Genomic DNA, 26,747 nt, shown 5'->3' with positions numbered 1-26,747 from the left:
CTCCTAACACTAAACATTGAAGTAGCCTAAAGCAACACTCTGGAAGAGGATAGTAATTCCTTCCTCTTTCCAGGAGGATGAAGGAGTGTATTACAGGTACCCTGGGGTGCAGGCAGTATGAGAACAGAGAGTACAGAAGACAGGGTGAGCATGGGATTTCAGGGTGTATCTCAAAAGAAACTACTAAGACCACGAGTATATTTTGGTTTTTGCTTTGTTAGGAAGGGGACAGGGTTGTTTTGTTTAAAGTAGCAACTGTTGGACTTCACTTGCACACCCATTTCATGCATTGATACTGTTGTGCACTGCTTCCTTCTCATGTATGGCTAGCCTGTACTGAGGACTCAAACAGTGCACTTAACTTCACAGTGCACTTTCAGAGTGCCCCAACCCTTTTTGTGTATGCTACTGGGCAGAACAACTATTACCATTACTGTTGTATTGAATTCAAGTGTCATCACTGCTTAATGCTTTGTGTTAAGTTACTATAAAGCTATCCTCTCTTCATATTAACTCTTTGTGGGATGTAGCATGTTGCATAGTCATTAACATCTAAGTTTGGTGCTTAAATTAGACCTAGGCTCCCTTTATAGTCCGATGGTACTTGAAAAGCTATTAAAAGTACTTATGTGCCCTTAAGTCTACTGGCTATTAAAGAAACTGAGCTTCTAATTAATTGCTCTGAAACAAAGCACCTGAAACTAGACAGTGTGACTGTATTTCCTGAAGTATAAAATGCTGGTGAATACAACAGTGGAGCATTTCCTGTTCCTAGTGAACAGCTGGATTTATTCAATCAAATTATCGTATAAAATATGAACAGCCAGTCTCAGCCTTTATTGAAAATCTAGCCTGAGGCACTCCTGTATGACCAGCACATTCAGCGATGGTGTATCAACCTTCTTAGAGTACACTTTGACAGCCAGAGAATTATGTTCAAATAATTGCATTCATGCCTATCATGGGGTGGGTGACTCTTTAAAGTGATCTGTAGATCAAATTTCTTATTTATTTGTCATTTGTAATAATTTTGGCAGTGCTACATTTCTGTCTTCCTGTTCCAATGTTTAGTATGTTAAGCAGACTTTTTTGTTACAGTAATAGCTACTTCATAATGTACTGTAAACTGGAATACAGAAGTTGTATCTTTTTACCCCAAAGAACTTTGCAAGATACCAAATGAAGCAGATAAATAGATACAAATACAGTAGTTCAAGAAAGGATGGAGAAAGCAGTGGGAAGATGGGTTGCTACACAAGCATGGGCACTTGCTGTTTTTAGTGTATACCCCTGGTACAGTCTAATGGAAAGCTTTCAAGATATTTTCAGGAAATGTCTGCTTTCATCTTACTTATCTGAGCTGGCTGGTTCCAGTGAACTGTGGTCAGCTTCATCTACAAAGCCTATGCAAGAGGTTCCCCTGCTAAAAGCTTTGAAGCATTTCAAAATGTTCTGGGATTAGTTTATAAGCATTTGGCTGCAGTATTTAAAAAAACTCAAAATGACCATGATCACTAAACAAAAGCCATCATTATATGTGTGCAGCCACTTTAGATAAATGTGTCATGTGGAGATGGACTCTAGAGGTTTACTCTCTTGGAGATAACAGGAACTGGAGAATCTTGGGTTCAAGTATGTGTTTTTACCTCTTTGCACACGAGAGCACATCTATTGCTCAACACTGACATCTCTAAAATACTTTTAAGAGGAATTCAGATGTTTGTGATATCACTGCTGTGTTCTTGTCTGAAAGTGTCTGAATGAAATGTACAAATAAAAATTGGACAGTCAGCTGGGTGATCTTTTATTTAGCAAATCTTATGATAGAAGATTGGTTCCAGGTTTCAGCTGGATCATCTATCATTAAGCTAAAAATATAACTATTTCCCATTTTGAAACAGTTTGCAGGACCAAAAATCAAAAAATTCTTTCTTTTATAGAAGTGTTTGAATGTGGTCATAGTGTTGTCTCTACACTTGGCCTCTATCTGTAGAGTTAGATTATTTTGTGAAATAGAGAAAAGGCAAGTTTTTCTTAACACGTTAAAAAATGAAGAAGTATATTCTTCCCTTTTTCTCTCTTAATTTTAGGTTGTCATTTGGTGAGTGTGAACTCAAATAGGTTTTCTGTTAAGCAGTTCTTACTTATCAGCACTTTCTAAGCAAACTCAAATCTGCTTATTTTGCATATGGTGGAGGAGATCAGTATAACTTTACTTCCTCTTAGCATGTTCCAGTATTACTTAAGAAATATATAGAATGGTGTTTTGAGGGATTTGCAGTGCTCTTAGTTGGGACATTAATCAGTGCCAACTTTAAAATTCATTAAATATCTTCATAATTCATAAGGGAGAAAATAAAATGAGAAACCTTAGCAGTTTCAAAGAAGGTGTTTCTCCTTATACAAAAAAGCCCCACTGTTGCTGTCGTGCTGTTAGGCAGGAAAGTGACACCATGGATTGCATTGCAGCATACACATCTGCAGCCTTTTTCCATTCTAGTATTTCTCATGGGTAGCCTTCTGAATGGGAGATTTGGATGTGCTGTGTAACTTTCATGCGTGCCCAGCACAAACTCTATGAGGTGAGTCCAGGATAATTAGTTCTCCTTTGCAGTTTTGGTCCTTGACATCATCGGCAGGAGTGGAGCCTTAGCACACATGGTCTCCTGGGCTTCTGTTGTATGGAGTCAGGGGGTTGGCTCAGAAAGCTGTCTTCTCTGCATCTGCCAGTTTTGCTGTCCAGTGCAAGGGAAGAGCAAGGTCATGGCTTTCTGCCAAGTGTCTTGGAAATCCCTCTAAGAGATAGAAATCTGCATGCTCCCAGCAGCTGTATGTGTGGGCATTCAGACTGAAGTCATGCCCAACTGTGCAGAGCTGATGTGCAAAGCGCATCACCAGTTACAAATTGTCCTTCATAGTGGTGTTCTTCTGACTAATCTTTTGTTAGAATCTAGAAATACTTTAATGCTGAACATCATTTTGGATCTTCTGCTTTAGCTGCCTTTGGGAACTTTATATTCCAAATGTACTTGTGAGTTAAGAATCTGGTAGTAGGGAAAAGTACTTTCCTCTGCCACTTCATTTTTGCCTTTTGTGTGAGTAAGCAGGAGATTTTTGTTGCATCTTCTGTTTCAGCCCTCTGAAAGATAGCATACTAGATTTTGGAAGACAGTTTTGTCATGTTGACTCTTTGGGGAGCTAACTCAGTCAGTGGAGTTCACGTCCTATTGAACTCTATGCCACAACTACGATCAAGCTGATGGAAAAACTGCCCAGCCCTATTAGAGAGAGAACTGTTTAAAATTTATGTCTCTGGAAAAGGTGTATATATTTAGAAGATTTATTTTGTAATGTCATGTTATTCTTCCTTCAGTAATTGCTGCATACAGCTTTGCTTATTGGAAGTCATGTCATAGTTCAGAGTAAGTTACACAGTAATATAGACAGTTCTGAACTAATGCTGCAAGACCTGCTTAGTCCATGCTGTTAACAGCTGCCCTAAGCTTAGTTTTAAACTAAATGTATTTTAACTTCATCTACTGAGCAAACGGAACTGTGAATTTTGCAACTGAATCCTGACACTGTGGCCCTATGAAAATATACTTGCTTCCTTATTAATAATTAATCTTAATACATTCAATGCAAACATTTTTTTATCGTGAAACGTTGCCCATCTGTTAAAAGAAAAACATGACTTTGACATACATTTGCATCTTTTATTTTCAGAGTTTTAACTTTATCTTAGTAAACTTTCTGAAGAACGGCCTGTGTTCATAGGGACGTGACACATAGGCAGCGGGAAACTTCACTGTAAGATGAAAATCAGTGTTGATTTGGCTTCTGAACTAAAAAAAAAAAGTAGACACATACACCATTGGAAAGGTTACTACAGCTTCCTAGCACGTAATCCCCAGGTATTTTGTACCAGCAGAATTGTTAGCATGGGTTCTGGATTAATTTGTTCGGTTCTATGCAGAGTTGTAACAGTACCTCTGCCAGGGTAAGTGGTGTGTCCTGGCCGTCTTCGGCACTGAAGTAAATGGTGCACAAAGCAGAAGTGTAGTATTCCTCAACTCTTCTGCACCCACTATAACAGAAAAACTTGGATTGTAGAAAATCCCTGAAAGAGCAGTATCTTTTGAAGGTGTAGTCATTCCTCTCCTTATGGTGCTTGATGCAGATTACGGAATGTAAAGCCTTGTAATGCTAAACAGTAAGACAGGCAGTCTAGAGAGACAATACTTCATTTTGGAGATTCTACTTCCCTTTGTCATATTGCTGTTGAAAGTTGTCAGATCTAACACGGCAGATAGTATTTTTGCTGTGAAGTGTATAATTATTTTTTTTAAGGAGGAAGAATCCCAAAAGTGACTAAAAACATGAAGATCTTAAAAATCTTGCTTTATGAATGAATTATGTATTAAAAACCGAAGTCAATTGAAATAACTGAGCTAAGTTATAATTTGCTTGGATCGTAACAGTGGTCCACAGACCTGCTGAAAGACCCATGCATCAAAGATCTGTGTCGGTTAGGGGGGAAATAGACATGCATTTTAGTAGCTTTCATATTGATAATGTTATGTTGGAGAATGTTGTTTTTTCTGGAATATTCTACAGTGACCAGGGATAAACTACAAATTACTCAGAGGCATGAAAAATTTGGACAGGAGAGGATTACAACTGATTAATTCAGAAAGGAGGTAAATTATCTATTATGTGATAATTGATAGTGGGCAGTACACTGATGAAGTGGAGACTTTTTTGTTTTCTAATACCATAGGAATTGTTGTACTACATCTTAGTTTGTTACTTCTTGAGATATAAAAAAATTTTGACACACGGTGGTCTCATCCAGTCTGGCAATTAACTTCTGATCCTGATGTGAGGTGTTAACAGTGAAGGCAAAAAATGTACAGTATTTTCTGAATCCTTTTGTATTTATGAAAACAAAAAATACAGGCTCTTTGGGTATTTGGGTATAAGAAAGGAAGGAAGTACATGTCACTGACAAGAAGATGATGTATAAAGTGTGTCGCTAGGCAGTGGGCTACGATAAAGCATCAGAATTTACAGACAATCTGAGCTAGTGGATTTAGCATCAGGGTGCAGGTGGCTGTTCTAACATGAAGTGTATAATTAAAATAAATACTTGGGGTAAGATGGCAAACATCAGTTAACCAGAATGTTGTATAAATAAACATGAAATAACCATGTATTCATAAAGTTTTGCATGGCATAGTACAAAGAAAGTAAAACAATCATGTCCATAAAAGTGCATGTTCTTCTTTTCCCATTCCTTTCCAAAAATTAAAGTGTGCTTTAATTGGCTGGTAGCAAACATAGTTCACTAGTATATGGGAGCTCAGTCCAGAACCTGCAAAGTGTATATGTATAATTACATGCTATTAGGTGTAAAACCAGCATCAGTGCAAAAACTGTACAGATGCTTGATTGTTTAGAGGCTTGGGGTCTCACTAAGTTTCATTTCATTTTGATGTATACCACATTTACACCCTCTGTTCCACAGAAGTGTATATATCGCTGTCTACTCTACCCTCTCTGTCCATCTCTCTTTACCCATCTGATCGTTTTAAGAAGACACGGAATAGATCTAACATATTTATATAAAACTCAGTATTTCTGAGATTAGGTATTCACTTTTTTAAAAGGTTAAAGAAGAGATGAGAATCACATGGTGCTTCATATTTGTTTCAAACCTCATCACACTCTGCTTCTTTTAGGTATACCTTAATGTCAGTGTACTTTTACAAATCAGTGTTAATAGTGTTCTTCTGTTACAGAGATGGTAAAATTGAGATTAAGGGTAGGAAAGTGATTTACTGGAGGTCATCAAGTTAGTAATAGGTCTGGAAATAAAAGAGTTAAGCAGGAAAAGTGTTTGGGGGTTTGTTTTGTGTTTTGGTTGGTGTTTTTTTTTTTAAACCTACTGTGAGCTGCATGTCTGGGAAAAGGTGCTTAAGAATTCTTAGCTTTTGAGGACTGCTAAGAACCTCATTTTGAGAGGTCCAAAACTGCACTGGCATTTTTTTCAAAACTGGGAAAGGCAAGCAGAAAAATATTGAGGTCCTTATATTTAACCTCAGAAATAAAAAATTTGGACACAGAGGAAGCAAGTCTCTTTACTCAGCTGCATTATTCCAGGTGTTTGATCTGTGTATTGGACTGAAAGGCACATAATCAAGTTACAGTGTTAGAAGGTTGTGAAACTAAACTATGATCAAATTTATGATCGTTGTTTCCATAGTGACTGAGTACAGGTGAGTACATTTTGTAAAGTCAAGTATTGACAAATTATTTACCTAAGCATATTGCATTGTAGCTGTTTTAACTGTAAGACAGTATATTTTATTCAATCCTTATTGAAATTGTTGGTTTTGCATATCACTGAGATAATGAATTGATAGGAATAGATTACCAGTATATGGCAGCAAAAAAGTCCAGCAATTGCGAAAATTATGTATATGAAGCAACATTTAATTCATAAAATGTACCAGGTTTGCATATAAAGGCATCTTTTAGATATTAAATTGCCCCACTTTAGGTGCACAATAATTTATACAACAGTGTATATTTTACTAAGTATTTAAAAGGTTCAGACTTTCAAAAGCTTACATCCTAGCATTTTTTAACCTTGTGGAGACTTACACCTGTGCTTAATTTCATGTAGCTAAGTAGCCCAAAGATTTCAATGGCGTAGATTCCAGAATTTGAGAGGTGTCACAGGAAGACCTTGTGGAACATTAAATCCTTCTCGTCTTCTACTCATTATTTTTTAAGATCAGTGTAAAAATAAATTTTAATTTTTTAAAATTTTAACCAAGTTGAGAAAGAGGGAGAAATAGGAACAAATGGTGGGACTGAGCAGTACCTTTGATTTGTCAGCTGGTTAGCAGAAAACAGACTTCAAATAAATTGAGGCTCTTTAAACAAGGCCTGTCCTTGAGATGTGTACCTAAGAAACTTAGATTTTTTAGAGAGAAACAGCTGATAGCAATTTCTTCTGGGTTTATATTGTGAACTTCTTTTAGCCTTGGCTTTATGCAGATAAGTAAGCTAAATTGAAGCCTTTTGGAGCAAATGTAAGTGCTTTAAATGGCACACACATAAAATTTCTGATGCTTCATGTCTGTGAACTAATGTTGTAGTAACAACTTGGAATATGGTAATATAGAGGTGGGTACCATACTCCATTTGTTTCTTAAAAAATCATCCTGCAGCCATATCTATTTATACAAAAAGGTGAAATAGAGTCTCTGATCCAGCTAAACTTTGTATGAAGAGTACTCCCGATAAGAAACTGTAGATGTCGAGCTATTCTTGGTGCTTCCTTAGCCTTCTTGTCTGACTAAAGGTTTTTCTAATCTACTGTTAAAGAAATCTGGAAACTGTTTTGCATATGATTGCCCAAGTAATTGTTTTTTGCCAGACCTGTATGATATTTGCGTTGATGGCAGTCATGGTAGTAATTTTTAAATAACTAAGCATTTGAAAATAGAGTTCTTAAATATCATTTTAAGAGGGGGCAAATAGGACCATTACGTATCATTACTGTAATGTTAAAGTAGTCACAGGTCCCTGAATTTGTCGCTGCATTGTAACATCAGGGTTTTTCCAGAGTGTTGGCTGACTTCTTTCTCATTAGACAGACTAAGACTGTGTTAAAAACAGTGATCCCCAAGTACTTCATGAAGCCAACTGCTTAGCATTACAGGATCAGCATAACACAAGCAAACGCTTGCAGGGAATGTGCTGTCATTTTCCACCTGCTGAATGTTCTGAAATATGTAGTTCCTTTCCTGGACAGTTCCCTGAAGGGAACTGACTTTATTTTATAGAATCATTGAACTATTTAGGTTGGAAAAGACCTCTGAGGTCATCAGATCCGACCATTAGAACCTAGCGCTGCCAAGTCCTGCTAAACCGTGTCCCAAAGTGCCACATCTATGTGTCTTTTAAATACCTCCAGGGTGTGTGTGGGGGTGTGTGTGTATATATATATATATATATATATATACATACACCTCAACCACTTCCCTGGGCAGCCTGTTCCAATGCTTGACCAGCCTTTCAGTGAAGAATTTTTCCAATATCCAATCTAAACCTTCCCAGGTGCAACTTGAGGCCATTTCCTCTTATCCTATCACCTGTTACTTAGGAGAAGAGACAGACACCCACTTCACTGCAGCCTCCTCTCAGGTAGTTGTAGAGAGCAGCAATAAGGTCTCCCCTGAGCCTCCTTTTCTCCAGGCTTAACAACCCCATTTCCCTCAGACGTTCCTTCCAAGACTTGCTCTCTAGACCCTTCACCAGCTTTATTGCCCTTCCTTGGATGTTCTCCAGCACCTCAATATCTGTCTCATAGTCAGGGACCCAAAACTGAACACAGGACTCGAGGTGCAGCCTCACCAGTTCCGAGTACAGGGGGACAATGGCTGCCCTAGTCCCACTGGCCACACTGTATCTAATACAAGCCAGGATGCTGTTGGCCTTCTTGGCCACCTGAACACACTGCTGGCTGTCAACCTGCACACCCACACACGTATGTGTGCATATATAAGGTCAGGAAACTTGCTGAGAAGGAGCATTACAGGAGCAATACTGTATGAGAAGAAACAGTGTTACTTGCATTGCAAGGGTTAAAATATTTGCACAAAGCAATAGACTTGTAAATTTTCTCTCAGCTGAATAAAAATTGTTGCTATCATGTTTATGTGCTACTGGTTGCTCACAGGGAACTGAAATATGGGAATAACGAGAAATGCAATTTTGTAGTTATTTGCTGAGAAGAATTGTATTCTATATCATTTTACCACAACGTAATTGAGTTACAGAAATTGAGTTTCAGATGTTTGTCTAATTTTTGAGGCATTATTAATTTAATTTTTTCAGTTATTTGTATATACAGTGTACATTCTAAGGTATGTTTTCTTCAAGTACAGTGTACAGCACTGACACAGGTAACACTAAACGGCTATACTGAATTGTTACACCATTTGATGAAATGTCTCACGATAGTTTCTTTGAACACATGTATCTTAACACGTATTTTGGGTGTGCCTTTGCGTTCCACTTTTACTTTGCCTGTAAAATTAATTGCTGACCTAAACAGAATTTTTTTATATGTAAGAAAGTGTTTTATTTGTCCTTCATTAAAAGTCAAAGGTCATCTATCTTAAGAGAAGTTAATATTTTGAGGACAGTCTGAATTTACTCAAGTTTTTTCCTTTTCTGTGTCTTGTATCAGTGCAACATAATTATAAAATCTTTTCATTGCAAGGTCTTTGAAGTTACTCACCTGGCTGTTATAAATAACAGCTGGCAGCTGATGGAGTGATCTTTAACTTTCAGGGGGGAGGAAAAAATGGCATAAATAATAGTTTGTTCGTTAGGTTAAAAAAAATAAAAAGACCCAGTATATTTGTATTTTATTAAATCCATTTTAAATAAACAGTTTCAGTACCTGATAAGGCAGCTATAAGCCTGTTGCCTCAATACATCTCCCCTGCATAGTACAGTTAAAACATAGGGAGCACCTTGCAAAAAATTTCCTTCTACAGCCTAACAGAAAAACAGAAACTGAACTCTTTTATATGGTATGTTAGAGTAGAAGCAGCGAAGTACTTTGCAAATGTTCACTCAGTGTCCAAAGCCTGTGTGAGGAGAGCATGATATGACACGAGGGAACTCGGCTGTGCAGCCTGGTCCCAAGGGCATGACCCAACTCTCTAACCAGTTGTATAAAGAGTAGTGTTTGGGCTGGTACAGCTTTAGATGCGCCTTGGATTGTTTTCTGAATTGCCAGTTGCCTGTTTGACTACAAATAACTTGATTGGTTAATAGTAAGAACTTTTACCAAATGGTTCGATAAACCTTTGTTATTGTAGGTATGCTTTCCTCTTACTGCTAGTTGTATCCACATGGCTGCACCATAAGTGAAATTTTGGCCCTTTTAAAAGGGAGCGGAAGTTCACTTAGGTTTGGACACAAACTATATGAAAAGTGTGTGAGGAAGGTGAACTTTAAAAGGAGAAAAATATGTTTTCTGTAAGTATATACAGAAACATCTATCAAAGAGAAAAATTGTTTGACCAGATTTGTGGAAGCTGCGTAGGAAAAAATTAAGATAGTAGAAATGAGTAACAAAGTTAACTTTTGAATGAACCTTAAGTTTTGCCCTATACTGGATTATGTAGGAATTCCAGTTGTTGATTTTACATCGGTGTTTGTAGCATTGATTGAAATGTAGTGGACAAAAATTTTAAACTATGAATAATTTAGTTTCTGTTGCCATCAGAGGATTAAAGTGTCTGTGCTGGATTCTGTGGACAAGTCAGTACACAATAATGAAAGGAAGTTAAATAATAAATAAAACATAAGTTGCACTTTAGCTACAAAATTCTTGTCTTTGTGATGAGAATAGGATCTTCAGGCTATATTTAAAACTAGACCAGAAGTAGCTTTTTTTTTCCTTAGTAAGAAAATTGCCTCTTTATTTCTGTCAGTTGTTATCATTCAACGCTGTGGCCTTTAGGGTGGTTTATCTTGCATTAAGAAAATAGAATATAGGGATATATTTGGGGAGATCAAAGAAAACTGCCCCTGAATACTGACTTCCCTCTTTGACTGATAGGATATGCTAACAAAGGGCCCCAAATTACAGGTTGCTTTAACTTCAGAGTTGCAAATGATACTGATCACAATTACTTTTTTTTCAACTAGTATTGTTTAATTTAAAAGACTTAATTCCAGAGATATATTTAAATATTTCTGCATCTTGTAAGTTAGATGCTTCCAGTTCAAGGTTGTCTGTCAAATATTAATGTGTTCTAATGGAAAATGTTCACTCTAGAGACAGTCTTTCACTTTTAGGGTATTGGTATTTTTTTTAAGTGTTGAGCTTTTCAAATCATGCTCAGACTAAAGTTATAAGAAACAAGTGGGGTATTCTTAACCAAAGCTGTGAGCATAACAGCTAAATTGCATAAGTTGCAGCTGTAATGTTTTCTAATTTCTGAGTGTATGTTAAAACAGCGTGATTTTGTAACCACTTAATTATACCAAAGGTTATAATTTTTTTTAAGTTCCCTGGTGTTGCATCTTTAACTTACAGCTACTCTCACATTAGGCTTCAGATCAGCTTTCTGTCTGATACTAACTTTGCCTGATGAATGTGTTATACTTCAAGGTCTGTGGAAATCCCTGATGTGATTTAAGATCCTTTACTAACAAAATTGTTGTCCCTAGTGTACTGTATCCAGTGATATACTGGTAAGTGAGGGACTTTACCTCAAATTATGCAAGCAGTAAATATATTGTGAAGAACGTTCAGAATTACAGAGATGCTTTGACTTGCTCTGTTAAAATGAGCACCTTTCAACAGGGGTTCATGAAACAGATAAACGCAGCACGTGTTTCAGTTCACCCCATGAACTGAATGAAGCACTATTATTAAGTGATTGATAGGCTGGCAACACTTCAGTTATACGTACAGACAGATGGTCTATGGGCTGTAATGCACACCTATTTCAATGAGTTTTATTGCTGATCTGTAACACTTGTTGTACTGACTCAATCTAGCCATTTGTCTTAAACAAAACAATTACTTCTGTTTAATCAGTTGTGTTGGAGACTTGATAGGAACATAAAATGGAATCTAAGACTGTATTCTATAAAACTGCTATATTAAAAGAATGGTATTTCTGACTAATCAGCATTTTTATTGCATTGCTAAGCCCATCAAATCTGTAACATAACAGTAGTGCAAATATATTAGAAGTTTAAAAAAAACCAGAAACCAGCAAACAAAACCAACACAGAACCACAACACCCCAGTCCTTGTGTGTTGATGCAGTAGAACACATTATAATGGCATGGTTGTCCCCATCCATTCATTTAACATGACTTTGTGTATTTCTAGAGGATTTCTAACACTAGATGAGATGAACTGTTACTGAGAGTGATTTGCAGTACCATACTGATAATTAGTTTTTATGAATCTGCTCAAAAGTGTCTTTAAATCTGTGGATGAGGTTTTGTGCTCTCTCTTCTACTTACAATGCAAGGAGTAGGAAATTTACTGTGGACAGCTGCCAAAGGAGTCTTGGGCAGCTGGTGAAATTGAAGTACCTTGTATTACTGAAACAACTTTAGGGGCTTCTGTATTAAGTAATGACATCCTCTTTGGTACCGTCCTATAACCTGCCTTTGGTCCAAGAAGTGGTACAACATGCTCAGCTTGGCTGTCAACCGCTCTGGTGCCGAAGGGTTTGTTCTGGGCTTCTCAGGAGAGCACCTTTTCACCAGTCTTCCACAGGGTCAGTTTGAAAAACAATACTTTTCCTACCACTTGCCAGCAGACATTGCTGCATACAGCTTGTTTTGATCCATGCAGTACCATTCCAATCCTTTATACCTTGCAGAAGCAATCAGAGATTATTTCCCTCATGATTCCAACTCAAAATTGTAGGCACAGAGCTGGAAAGAAGAGTGTGTTAGTAGTCTTTCTAAATCTCAAAAGCAGTTGATATTTTGTAATACTGTCCCAGATGTTCACCAAAAAACATATGAAGTATGTGGAGGGGGGAAAGCTGGAAATCTTGTGGTTTTATGGCCTTGTAACTTAATTCTTCTAAGTACCAATTCATTATTCATAAAGATGGGCTGTCCTACATTCATGACTTTGTTTTTCCCAATCTGGAATTGACTTGTTAGTAGTCTTGCAAGTGTGAGTTTTGAAGGGGAAATTTGACAGACTTCCAAATTAATTTCCATTATCTGTGACCCACGCAATGGTGGTATTCCCTGCTTTTGAATTAACGGCTTGGACTTCAGTAAGCTGCTCTGTTTTCAGGGCCATTTGATCACACACACAAAAAGAGCACTGGATCACTAACCAGTCCTTGCCAAATCCCAGCAACACACTTCAGTGTAGAGTTTCCTTTAAAATATTTTTCATTTGTGGCTGAATATTGACAATGCCCTGGAAGATTGCTAGTGTAAAGGATTTTTCTATTCAGATAGGGTTCTGTTTAATACTTTATTGTAGTAGTTGACAGGTAATGATGAAAAACTCCAGAGTGTGTCTCCTGCATGCTTATGTTGCTTCATGGTTTTTAGCATTGTTTCTCCTAAACTAGTCCTTGTTAACAATGTGACATGACTTTATGTCATATCAATGGAGCAAATAAGCTTGAGCATAGTGCTAACGGCACATTGCTGGAATGGCTGATTGATCTCGGAGAACCTTTAATAGCTATGTTAAATCACCCCAAACTGGTGTTAGAGGCTTGTAAGCGCCCTTACTCTTTTAAGTGTACCTAGTGCATGTTACCAGACCTTCAAGTAAAGTGCTTGCTGGGATGAGAGGACTAGATTGCTCATAACCATGGTCCAGTTTTTGACTGTCCACAGACAGTAAAAAATGCATTGGAATTCCTTGCAGGTAGAGACCCTTAGCTAGAGTCTATTGATGGCGCCTTGATCAGAGGCTTGTTGGCACGCTCCCTGTAGCACACATGCAGTAGTCTGTGTCTGTGTTTTTGGAGTCATAGAATCATTTAGGTTGGAAAAGACCTTTGAGATCATCACATCCAATTGTTAACCCAGGACTGTGTTTTTTAAACATTTCCAGGGATGGTGATTCCACCACCTCCCTGGGCAACCTGATCCAATGCTTGATCACCCTTTCAGCGAAGAAATCTTTCCTAATATTCAATCTGAACCTCCCCTGGTGTAACTTTGGGGCCATTGCAGAGAGAAATAAGGTCCCCCAAGTCCCTTTTGGGGAAGGAAAAAAAAATTTAAAAGTACTGCCAGCTCTTACTTCATTTCCATGTTCTGAAATTAGTGTTCAAGAAACTTTTGTCATCATTAGTGTAACTTTGTCACTCTGATAGAAAAATAGTTATCAATCGTGTTGGTTATAATGAACTTTGAAAATTAAGTCTTAAATGCCGAAAACAAAAGGTAGAAAGAAACTGAGAGACTTAAAAAGAAAAAAACTTTTATGTTGTAATGATTACGTTAAGAGTCTTACTCACAGTGCTCAAATGCCTATAACTGGCAAAAATGTTTATTTCCTATTTTCCAAAGCTTTGTATGGAAGGACAGGTGGTGCTTGCCTGTTTGGTCATTCTGCTTTATAATTCTGTTCTTGCTCAGGTTCCAAATAAGGTAAGGGACTGAAATAATTGTGTTCAGATCCATGGCTTCTGCCACAATCACTTGCTTTTACTTTTTTAAGCTTCTGCCATTAGGAAAAGTTAGGAAGACAGGCTATACTTACCTTATTCTAGGAGGAGCTTATTATTATTTTTATTGAGAACAAGCATATAGCTTTTCTTCCTAAGTATACAAGTGCTTTGCATGATACTTTGTAAATTTATGTGCACTCATTCTCAACACTTTCTGAGTAATTTTAAGTGAGCAATTTTGTGTAACAAAAAGGAACAATCTTTTAAGTGGCTATGTTCTTAACCCTATTTTCAGACATCTGTCTCTGCCTGGCTGATATCACAGTGGTGGCTTTGAAAATTTAACTTTTTTCAAAGGGGATCACCTTAACTAAAAATCCAGAAGGGTATTCCTGAGGTCCAGTGTCTGAGGGGAGAATGGTGCTGTACAATGAGGGCTTTTTTTAGAAGGGATTATTCATACCTTTGGTAGGAAGTGCCAGTCAGTGCTTTAAATTACATAAAAATATCACTCCACCATCCTATTTTCTGAATGTATTCAGCTGTCTTGATTAAGGTCTGCATAGATCTAAGAAAGAGTTGTGCACATTACCATATCAATTAATTAAATTTACTCTATATAATGTGACTGACTTCTAAAAATATTTTAATTTAGATTAAACTCCTAAGTATGCTTGTGAAATGTTTTTGTAAGGCAAGTAGCTCATAGAAAGCAAGGGTCTTGAGATGAAGCACTGAAACTATGTAAACATTTTGCAGTAGCCAGATGTCATTTAACAGCTTAATAATAATAGCTTCGTCTTCACATTAATTCCACTTTTTTTTTTCTTGAACATGTAACATATGTGGAATAGCCAGCAAATACAAATTTTATCAATCAGATATGGTTTGACATTTTTAACACTTTTTAAACTTTACAAAGACCTGTTTACCATATGGTATAAGTGGGTGTGCAGGAAACGACACTGCTTCATGAAGTCTGATACATACTGTACTACTTTTCCATGAACTGAGCGTGAATGTTTCCTTTTAACGGGTGTGCTGAAGGCAAGCCTTTGAAGCATGGGTGTGTAACTTCAGGCAGTAACATTTATGTTTGTGTACTTCTGGAGGTGATTGTTTTAAAATCACTTAATCCTTTAGCTTGTTTTATTTTTATTTGGCATCATTCACAAAAAGTTCATTCCACATCCATGTGGCAGCATGTGAAAGAAGTAACAGAAAAGCATTATATTTTTCTTTCTTTTTCTTTTCTATTGCATTGTTGCAGTAGCCAGTTACTGTGGTCCCAAGTATCCTATTTCCTGTTTATATTCTACATCTTTTGAAGATGCTGCAGTTTCGAGGCAGTTCCATCATCCTTAAACTGAAATCCTGTATATTGTTACATTGAATTAGTCATGATAGTTTCCTCAGAGAGAGGGTCATGGCAGCTTTCAGTGTCTTGAAGTTATTGATTTCAAATACTGCTCTGGCTTATTTGCATACAGTTATGGTTTTATTCAGTTAGCATTTCATGCAAGGATGAGAGCACTGCCCTTAACGCTCTGTTGGGCAGTATGTTGACTATACATTGGACCAGTACATAGAGCATGGAACTTAGCACTCGGTGCAAACTAGCAGCTTGTGCTTGCTCCTTTTGTAGACAGAAGCTTCTGCTTCTGTTCCAACAGCCACTTAAAAGTAGAAAAGTATTCGATGATAACTGCTTTTCACATGACAAGTTAAAGCATTATTTAAATGCCAAAAGGACAGAGTTTTCCAAGATCAAAATGTTTGCACATACATTCGTGTTTAACATGTTGTTTCATCTAGATGCGATTTTTAACTAATTACTAGAAACTTACATATGCCTCTCTGAAGTTACTTTTTTATTTAGTCTCTGTCTTATCAGATAATTGGTAGCTTAATCAGCTTTTAAACAATGGTCAGGTAAGGAAAAAAAAATTATCCACAGTTAAAATGTCTGGGTTTTTTAACTTTGTTTCTCGGTATTTAATGCCTGGCAGTTTCTCTGGCAGTAGCAATACCTTTTTCTTTCTGAGTGTGGGCTATAACAGCTACTCTTTAAACAGAGTGTGTTAAACAGGGTCTGATAGTTAGGACATGCTTGTAATTCATGGAACTTTCTAATATCACAGACTGCAGTTCAAAAAAATCTATATAAATAAATATATTGTTATATATATACACAAATATATAAAATATGCATATATTAAAAAATAGACTGCTTAGTATGTGAGCCTCATGGTATAAAGGTTTCCGTTTTAGAATATTACTTAAAACTGCACAGGTTTTCTGCTCTTTTTGAAAAATAACATCCTTATTAACATCCTTATAAACATCCTCTTAAGCCCAAGGCAGGATGAAGAAAATTCAGCTAAAAATGCATGTAAATCTACAAAATTGCCAAGAATGTTTTGCAATGTTACAGCCACCTCGCAGCAGAGAAAGTCGTGACTGTTTATGCCACCAGTCTTTCTTCATACATAACCTACTTAATCCTGAGAAGGGCGAATGGAAGACTAGTAATACGACATCTCCAGTCTTTCTCCCGCTGTCCTTGTCACCAGACTAACATTCTGAAATGGTCACTCAGGCACCTCCTCTGCTCCCCTGCTGATAAAGCATCATAATACAAAAACCAACCTGCAGATTGCCAACCCTTGGCAGGGGCACTCTTTTACTAGTTTAAACAGTAACTGCTGTACTTCTCCCCAGGAAAGAAATAACTCAGTCCTGTCTGTCATGAAGGACATTACAAACCTAATGGCTTCAGTCCAGAAATCACAAATCCAACTGTGAATACTTTTCTTTTGTGGGAGAGTTTATGTAGCAGAGTTTGTGTATACGTCTGTTTCTTTCCACACTGTGGCCTTACTTTGAGCATCTCTTAAATGTCCTTCTTGCCAGGTGTTAGTGTTTGGTTGTTGAAATACTTAGTTAAATGTGTACGTACTGAAATGGAATCCAAAAAGAAATGGGAAATCATTCAACACATTAAAAGTCTATTTATTAATCAAAATCTTTTGTAAATTTATTTACTCTATTTACTATGTCTTGTAAGTTCCTTTGTGTTCTGTCACTGTTTTTGCTTAATTAAAAACAATCTTCTTTTATATGCAGCTTTCTTCAAGCAGAGATGTTTTTAATGCCAATGACTGCAGGGAGATCGATCTCAGTTGTTACTCACATAAAGGCTTTCTGAGCTGGAAAGTTTTTAAGAAGCTGTAGACTACCTCAAGTTCCTTATTAAAGAACATAATTTCACAAATACACTCTAAAATAACTCTTTCCTATATGGTGTCAATGGCATTATTTTATCTAAATACAGTATTCAAGATGAATTAGCTATTGCTGGGATATGAGCTCTTGTTAAATGATCTTGTCAGTAACATTTGGTGTTGAAGTTACTTAACATTCAGCATAAGCTTTAATACTTGTTTTTGTTCTTTTTTTGTTGTTCTTTTTTTTTTCTCCTTAATATTTGTCCTTAGGAAGTAGATCCAGCTATTACTACCTTTGCCATACTTTGCAGAGAACAGGAAAGGACTTTAGGATAAAGATAGATTTGGATAAAATTAAAGCACAAATGAAAATGGACAGCTCACCTTTTCACCTCATCTCCATACAGATATATGTATGTAGATGATCTGCTTGGTGATGGCTCCTTCCAAACTGATGAATAAGTTTTAGCAGCAGCACTATGCATGTTTGGTTGTGGATCCGTTGAAGATTATGCCTTCCCTTGCTGTTCTTGTTGATTCTGGAACTAAATGTGTGCTTTACGGTTTCCGTGATCTGAGATGACGAATAACACTCTCTTTAGGGATGCGCAGCAATGCCCTCTTAATTTCCATTGTCTGTTCTTACGTATATACTTTATTCTCCTAGCTGGCAACTACTTTCAACTTCCATTCATTGTAACTTTTAAATCAGTGGAAACTTGATGAACTCCATCTACTTAGCAGTTCAGAAAATCGGGCCCAAATGGAAGATTTTCTTTAAAGTGTTTTTGCTAAATAGCAAACTTTGAAAGGCCAAATATTGTTTGAATTTTAAAGCTAAACTTCATGAGCTGAATTCAGAAATAGTTTCCTCCATCTCACACCTCCTGCTTGGATTCTGTTATTTTTCTTAAGGACTGTAAGAGTGCAGGCACTTTAAGACTTTAAGCACTTAATTTTGTTACCAAAACAGAAGGTAGTTTCACTATAGCAAATCTTTGCTGTAGTATTAGCTTTAAAACTGAAGTTTAGCATCCCATATGAAAACTTCTCAAGATTAAGTTAGCTTTGTTTTAGTTTTGTCCAGCTTTCTTAAAACTTATTTTTTAAATGGCTCAGGGTGTAAGAAATGTAATTTAAACTGCTTTAAGGTAGACTGTCAAAACTAAGAAATGAAACTGCTCCGATTACTCACACAATTCCTCCTCAGATTCAGAATTTAATTGAGGTCACGTGCATCAAGTAAAATTAATAATAATCCATAATGCCTCTATAAGAGACTTCTAAGCATTTAGAGAAGTCTTGGCTTAAAGCAAAATGCATTTGCTATTTTGACATACTCTGTGTTTTGTGGCGTATAGAGCAGGGAGACAACTGCCCGAGTAAGCGACCTTCTTGAATGTCTTTATGAAGTTTGACAGTGTGTGACTTACCAGTTCGGTACAACTTCTGTCAAAGAGCCCTGTTAATAATTTGTAGTTAAAACATTCTTGGTTACTTTAGGGTAAAAAGCTCTTTTATATTTTATTATACAAAGAACTATACAGCTTTTACAGTATGAATGTTTAGGAAGTTTTTGGTAAAGAAGATAATAATGACTGATATATTTCCCTTTTTTATGTGTAATTATATAACACTTCGCACTTTGTTTTGAATTTTGTTTGTCTACATTATATAGCATCAATATACAACTGATTTGGAGGCATACAAACTACTAGCTCATTTTTTTCTAATTAGATTTTTTTGTTTGTTTCACTACATATTAATAAAAATTTGTATTTTGGTACAGTTATTTGGTATTATATATAGTACATACAGTCTTACATACTGTAATGATTCAAATGTGATGTTATAAACTGCCTTTCTTCAATCTCACAAGCTTTGCTTTTTTACATCTGACACTGCAAAGTCACTTTTCTGTATTAAATGTTTGGTTTTGGGTTTTTTTTTTGCCAGATTGTCACAAATTACTCCACTTTTCAAGAATACTAAGACAAGCCCGATGTACACACAGTTCCTAACTACGTTGCTGGAAGAACTGCATTTCACAAATGAAGATCTGGAAAGTTTAACAAGAATATTTAGGAAGGACTGCCTCCTTGAACAGTCAGTCAATTTTAAACTATTTTGCATGTCATAAAACTAATCCAGTTAGCAACGGTTTTAATTATCAACATTTTGTAAGTAGGCATAGTAACTACAGATCATATCAGCCAGAGTAGAAAATGTGTAAAGTACATTTTAAAGTAAAGAAATACATATATTATGGAAATGAGTGTCATCATTTTGTCACTTACAGTAAATGCCAGCTGCTTACTTATCACTTTAATCTTTTGAGATTATATAGTTGGTTTACGTATAGTAGGTTTACTGCAATTTTGGGAGGAATTTTTACTCAAGTTCTACTATGATTTATATTAAAAAAAAAAATCCCGTGTGGGTACAATGGCTAATTCTCAATGGGGTTTTTTTATTATTAAAATGAAATTGTTCTGTCCAGTTTTTCTGACACAAAATTGAGCTAAAAGTCATGTATTCTTTGCATAATACTAAGATTGCATTTTGCATTCCTGGGTAGGCTGAAAAATTTAAGAGCAAATACCTTATTTATGCTGATCATATTCAACCAACTTGATTAATATAGTATTATGGTAGTTAAGTAATTAGTGTATTAATATTACTGATCTCACTCCTTTGTTCCCTACAGAATAAGGTGATCATCTTAACATCTTCTGCTATCTGCAATAGTGGCACATAGAACAAAAGAACACCTTCAATCGCTGGAACCTTTTTTAAATGAAAAATGAAATTTAGTATTAGTTGTACTCACACTTCTGCTTTTTAATTTTCTTCCTATGAATAAGAATTTTGAAGTCTTGTGGAGAAGATAACTATAACAGCAGTTGTTCAAGGTATGCATGAAGATGAGTTAAAAAATGAATAATCTGAAAACCATCTAAAAGCTGTAGAAATGAATTTGGATTGGTTTGGTTTTTTCTTGCTTTGGAAATGTTCAGCCAAAATTTGTCTACAGGAACTGGGTGAAGAATGGGGGGGCAAAAAGCATATTAGCCTGTAGTGTTGAGAACACTGCTGCTGACATTTTTCTAGTTGACCCTATGCATGGAGCGATAGTCTTTTAAGAATGATGGTGACAGTAGACAAAAATTTCTGATGTATAGCCTGTTTATCTTGTGGGGTGGTCTTTGAATTTGTGTAAAAGTTATTTGTAAACAGCCTCTAACTGTTAGTAATTTGGACTTTAAAATATATTTTGATAACTAAAACGAATTTTTGACTCTCAGTAGTCATTTAAGAGTTGTGTGTGTTAGACTGTTTAGACTTGCTTCTGTCACTAATTGACTATAAAATGCAATTTAAAACTAATTTACTCGTAATTCTTAAATGATTCCATAAAATGGTTTATTGCATAGTTCTCAGTTCATAGGACACTGTCCTTTAAGTCTTGAGAAGAAAGTTGTAACTGACAGTGCTTAGTCTGCAGCAAATGTCAGCCCTAGTTAAGGCTGAAGCAAGAGTTTATGCCTCTGTTTTATTTCTATAATTGGACAGCAAAAGGAAACTCTGCACTTAATTAGTTCATTGCTGTGTAGTTCCCTCGTGATAATCAGGATAAGCATGTTGATTGCCCCTGACACACAGAGGCCCATGCAGCTTTTCCCTGGAAAACTCATTGTGCAGTAGGGTTTCTTTAGGTGAAGCTTGACTTTTTCTAACTTACCTTGTAATAGGAAGTTATGTTCAGTATAACTTGTAAAAGCAACAATTTAGAATGAGGAAAACCTTTAATGCAGAGTTAAAGCTATGCATTTTTCTAAGTATGCAATAGGAAAAAAATACTGGTTGTGATCAGAGCATGTCTGATGTCAAATTCATAAGAATGTGTGATGTAATCTGGATAGAAGGTAGATTGGTTTTGTACCATGATGGAAAACTTTATACTTGATACATATGCAAAGAAGGTCAAGACCTCGCCAAAAGATAAGCTTATAGAAGACTGAGTAATAGGTATGATACTCTTAGCAAAACTTAAACCTTGAATTTATATCTATCTGCTTCTGATTTTGGAAGTTACATATATTTCTATTTTTAGTTAGTACTTTACTGTAGATTCTGAGCAAGTCATCATTCTGTTCCGTGTGCGCTTACCTTGGGACATAAAGATTACAACTACCCCATGACAATGCTGCTGTGCTGAGTACACCTAGAAGGCATTAAAATGTACATCATACCAGGAATATGACTGTTTAATCAGGTTTGATGGCTCTCATTTGGAAACTTTTTACATTTCCTGTCAGTTTAGTGGTGTGATTTTTTTTTTTGTTATTTATTTTTAGGCTTGGTCTTCAGAACTTACTGTGTAGGAAATGTGTGATCTGGTAATAAGAGTGAATAGATCACAGGCCGAAGGGCCTCTTTATCAGGGTTCACTGTGGCAGTTTTGACTGTCTGCCATAGCAGCTAAAAAAAGTAAGCTTCCAGGGTTTTTGCATCTCCTCCTTGGCTGCTGTGTAGTGAGCTCACTCATTCTTTTTCTTGCCCTAAAATAACAGAATAACCTTTCTCCTTCCATGTCCTTCTGCACCATGCTGGAAATGCCCTGAAAGGATGTTTTTCACTTGCCTTTAATGATTTCATCACCCTTAGACTTGAGTAAAACACGTGTAAATAAATGCAGAAAGTATACATATACTTGTTATTTTCAAGTAGGATAAAGGCTGTAGACTCATCTGAAGAGGATCCGTCAGCCTTGATTAGCTGTACGAAGAGCACAACTCAAGCACCAAAAATTTAGTTCATTTATGTAGTTTCTTTACAAGCATGTTTTGTAACAGCTTAACTGCTTAGAAATGTTCAAATCTAGACCTCTTTTTATGAGCTTAACGCTCATTTCTGCCACAGCTACCTGTCCTTTAACAGACTACTCTTTTTCAGCTCAGTTCCACCCCCACTTCTCATTTTGGTTGTGTTTGCAGGCAGATTGTTTCCTTGTGGCCGCCTGCTGTGCTTACTGTTTTTCCTCCCTGTGTTAGCTGAGCAGATGAGAACAGCTGACACTTCAGTGTCGGGTTTGAGCCTTATCTTGGATGTGCTAAATTTTAGTGACTGACTTGTGAGCTGCAGGCGTGTAGGGACATGGCGGATCTGAGGCTTAGGGTAGATGGGATGTTAGCCTCTGTTTCTAAACAACTCTAGGAACGGGGTGTGAGTTTGGTAAAGCCATCAGCTGCTTATATCATAAGGACCATAAAGTCACAGAAGTCCATCGCTGTTACATTGTAAAGCATCCAAGCCTGTCTGGCAGTGGACCTGTAGCAGGGCAAGTATGGTATGATGTGTTTCTTTCAATAGCAGGGGGGCAGCCAGACTTCTGTGGTGATTTTTTTTTTCTCCTGATTTATATAATGGACATAGTAAAGAATAGAAGAACAGTTCCGTTTAAAGCTTAAAGCAAAGTTTGCTTCATGCTGTTGCAGCTTCTTAGCCTCAAAGGAGGAATGTGTGACATACACCTGCATAGTGCAGATAGGGATTTCTTACAGAGTTTTCTATAGATGTAATGAGGTAATCTCAGGAACAGAACAGTGTTAATAAGACCACATAGAGAACGTCAGATTGTTCAGTTATTCAGGGCAGCCTTTGTGCTGACCAAAGAGGATGGATAAAAAGCTTTTGTGCCTTATTTTAACATCAAAGCTCAAGTCACGGTCCTGTAAATACTGTCAGTGTAAGTACTGCACTCTGTAATCCTGAATTCCCTAACGCAGAGTCCTTCACTGTTGCTGCTCGATTCCTTGTGACCGTTGACAAAGGTTGCTGATTTTTCTTTTCTTTTGGAGGAAAGAACAGTATTCAGAGTGGTTCACTTGATAGTCAGTCACTATTTCAGGAGAGTAGGCAAGTCACAATGTAACCTGTAAATTATCAGGTATTCAAAGAGATTATCATGCATCTTAGTAAAGTTTGCAAATCATGTTATGCTTATAAATAGTAATGCAAAATTCTACGTTAAAACAAAGAGAAAATGGCTGATTTACTTCATTGAAGACCATCAAAACAAAAAAAGTGCCTTAATACATCTAGAGCAGCATAACTGGTATGGCTGTGCTGCTGTCTAATGCAGGACTGGAAAGTTACATCTGCCCCATCTTTCAAGACTGATGCAGGGAGCAACTAAGAGCATGGTACATACATGAGATACATCTGGGGCCTCAGAGGCAGTATTCACACAACACACAGAAGATTCACCTGTATTTTCACTCTTCAGTCTCAGTGAGTAGTTGAAAAGTGAGGCATCTGTTGTGGTTTTATGGCGCAGACTAACAGTTCTGTGAATCTTTGTGTTGAATCTGCATGTCCTACCCTTCTCTCCATAGTCTGAGAGAGTCTGGACTGTACGAAATGCAAGAGGGGATGAGCAGCTCAGCTGGATGTTAAGTCTCAGCTAACCTTTAACTGCTGGAGAGAAAAGGGCTAACACATCAGAGAGAAGAAAAAGGAAGAAAGAAGGGGAAAGCGGTATTCACACCTTCTAAATTTAGGCATCCAACCTTAGGTACTAGCCTGTCTCCATTCGCTTCACAGAGAAATGATGCTATTAAATTTAGGTTCTCCATATCATACCTTTGTGCAGTGTATAAAGTGGGGGGTGTTAATGCCTCTGCCCCTATTCCCTGGTGGCAGAAAGAAAGCAGAAAAAGTCAGCTGAGAACTTTGACCATAGTAGACTGGCTCTCCCTGGAGTAATTTAGTAATAGTGTGGCACAAATCTGAATGGGGACTAGCTCCTGCAAGCAATCTGATCGTATTGTTCAGTTATTTTGATAGCTACTACTTCCCACAGATTTTTTTTCTTAACCTGTAAGAGTTAAACCCAAAAGATTTAAAGTGAGTGGCAGTCTTTAGATAAAAAAAAATGCTAGTGTGTTGAAAGTATGTCCAGGAGGTTATGCTCTAGTTGTACAATTTGCCTCTCAGCTTTTCATACTTACTGTTTATTTCTGCAAACACTTACAAACACCCAGTACTGTGGGTGGGGTTTAGCTTGATCTCAGTGGAGTAGCAGGTAATGCTGAACTGTCATTTCCAATGAGCATTAAATATTGAAAACACAGAATCAGCCTCTCTCTGGCAAGTCTTAAGTTTCCATAAGCAGCAGGTGGTATACAAGGCAGGGCTAGGCACCTATAAAGACCTCTGTTTCTCAGCTGCGTATCTGTACCACCTGACAGCTAGTTGTCCTCTGATTAGAGTCAGAGGAAGTAGGTGTGCCTTCCATTAGCGAAGACAGAAAGTAATATTGCTTAGAGACTTTTCCTCTTGTGAGCTTTCCTTTTGTGACTCTTCATCTTAGAACATTTTCTCTGCAGACAGTGCTTTGAGAGGTGGGCTGCCTGAAAGACACAGTAGAACATGAACTGTGGCATTTGTGGTGCTAAACAGGATTTGGTGAGGTGGGGGGAGAGAGCTGGAAACTTACGTCTTCAAGTAGCTCTCATTTGAGCACTCTCATCTCAAAAAGCAAGTGAAAGCATATGTTGCCTCAGTGGCTGATCTGGACAGGTATGAGAAACGTTAGTCAGTCCCCCTTGGTTTCTTGCAGCTCTAGAGCAAGGAGCAAGGCAACCTGGAGTTTAAAAAAAAAAACAGCCAGGACTAGCCAAAAAGAGTAATAATTAGCAAGAAGAAAGATGAGAAACAAGCACAAGCCTTTTATTAAACTGTTCATGCCCTGGGAAATGGGCGATTCTGTGAGATACGTTTGGGCATCCTCCTCAAAATAGTCTTGTCAGTACAGCATCACATTTGAGGCAGCATTAAAAGTAGTGGCAGGGCTGGAAAGACCAGGAACAAAGGCCACCAACTTTCTGACCAGTGTTTTGGGGATCTGTGAGCCAGGTTTATCTTCCCAGTGACTTTGCTACCATAGTTGAATGTGCAGACTGAAGTCCTAGACTTAAGAAGGTGTGTCAATCAGAATAACGCAGTAAGTGTGGCCCAGATGTCTACCTGTTTGTTGGTTTTACTGTGCTAGCCTGCAGTTACCCCAAGACAACAGCTCCCTACGGAGTCCCTTCTCCCAGAACAGACTAGAGCTGACACATTGGTGATCATAAGGCAGTCACATCTCGCCACTATGAAAGCTTCCCCCTTAGAAGTCAGTCCCCAGAATGCTTTGGTAGCCTACACATAAAGGCAGTCTTTAGTACATTTTTGTGTGCTATGGTTGCCTGCAGGAGCTGCATGCAAAGATCAGAGAACAAAGCCAGTGAGGTTATTGACTGGTACATCATTGCAAGCCACATTGAATCAATGCCATTTCTGGCACTTTTTTAGCCTCTTAAATTTCATGGGATATGTAACTGAATGGAACACATTGTGGGGCAGCAGCAGCTTCCTGGACAGCCCTACAATTTGGTTAGAAGTAGTCATCACTACAGGGAGTTTGAAGGACTTTGGGTACAGCTTTATTAATCTGTAAACACTCAGATCAGGATTTACATCATAAATCTTGCCTTTTGGTTCTACTAAAATGGGAGTGTCTACAAATCAGGTTAATATAATTTAATAGTGCAGTAAACTAACAAAAAAGATCATAATTGGTAGTGTTATCTAAGGAGCCAGAACAACCCTGCATACAGCTGCCAGCTAAGATCTGACTCATCTAAGGTATTTTATAGCAACCATATGTTAGGCATGTCTATCTTGCCTATTATGCAAAAAAAAAACCAAACAAACCAAAAACATTTCCTAATCAGGATTTGTCACTGAGCAGGATTTTCCCTAAACATCCCAGTAGTGCAAGTGCTATCTACAGTCAGGAGGAAGCTTTTTGTAGACACTTCCAACTTTTTAATGTAACAAGTAGAAGAAATGGCTATAAATCTGGCTAGTACCAATTCAGCAAGGCTGGCTGTAGTTCAAAGTATAGGTGTGTTACTTTAGCATTTGATGGGCATCACTCTGGATTCCTAACATCACTTAGAAGTTCTGTGTTAGACGGTAACTTCAGAATACCTGTGCTTGTTGTGATAAAAAACTTGGGTGTTTCAAATTAGGTGGAATAATCATTATATTTTAATAAAGGCAGGCACTGTTGTAAACCCCACTGGCTATTGATTTTTTGAGCAAGTTTTACATCCAGTTCACTTTCACACAGAAGCCTGCCAAAGCCTACAGCCCTCTGCAGTCTGACTTTAGTCCTTCTTGCACAAAGACTGGTTAAATGTTCATCAGCCTTAACTGTCCCTAGGCTTTTGCTGCAGTATCCCAGTAAGAAGTAAGT

At 37.2% G+C, this 26,747-nt stretch overlaps 1 protein-coding gene across 7 annotated transcripts in view; it reads left to right on the top strand.

Annotated features, from left to right (window-relative positions):
- The window catches only part of RPAP2 (RNA polymerase II associated protein 2), a 63,156-nt gene that overhangs the window by 20,750 nt on the left and 15,659 nt on the right, over window positions 1-26,747 (top strand). For 3 of the 7 annotated variants that reach the window (XR_005830215.1, XR_005830213.1, XR_005830214.1), the window contains exons 12-13: window positions 19,397-19,546; window positions 20,148-20,352. Coding sequence is in view for 2 of the 7 variants with exons in the window: in XM_040611148.1 (XP_040467082.1) it covers window positions 19,397-19,546; window positions 20,148-20,157 (160 nt within the window). In the remaining 5 variants the exon portion in view is untranslated. Of the gene's footprint in view, window positions 1-4,617; window positions 4,701-19,396; window positions 19,547-20,147; window positions 21,697-23,585; window positions 26,566-26,747 lie in introns of those variants that run through there. The other 4 variants (XM_040611148.1, XM_040611150.1, XR_005830216.1 and 1 more) reach the window with 3 other exon arrangements.

This window comes from Falco naumanni, chromosome 11, assembly GCF_017639655.2.
Source record: "Falco naumanni isolate bFalNau1 chromosome 11, bFalNau1.pat, whole genome shotgun sequence".
NCBI lineage: Eukaryota > Metazoa > Chordata > Aves > Falconiformes > Falconidae > Falco > Falco naumanni.
Note: the sequence above shows the minus strand (reverse complement) of the source record. Positions and strands in the feature narration are given on the sequence as shown.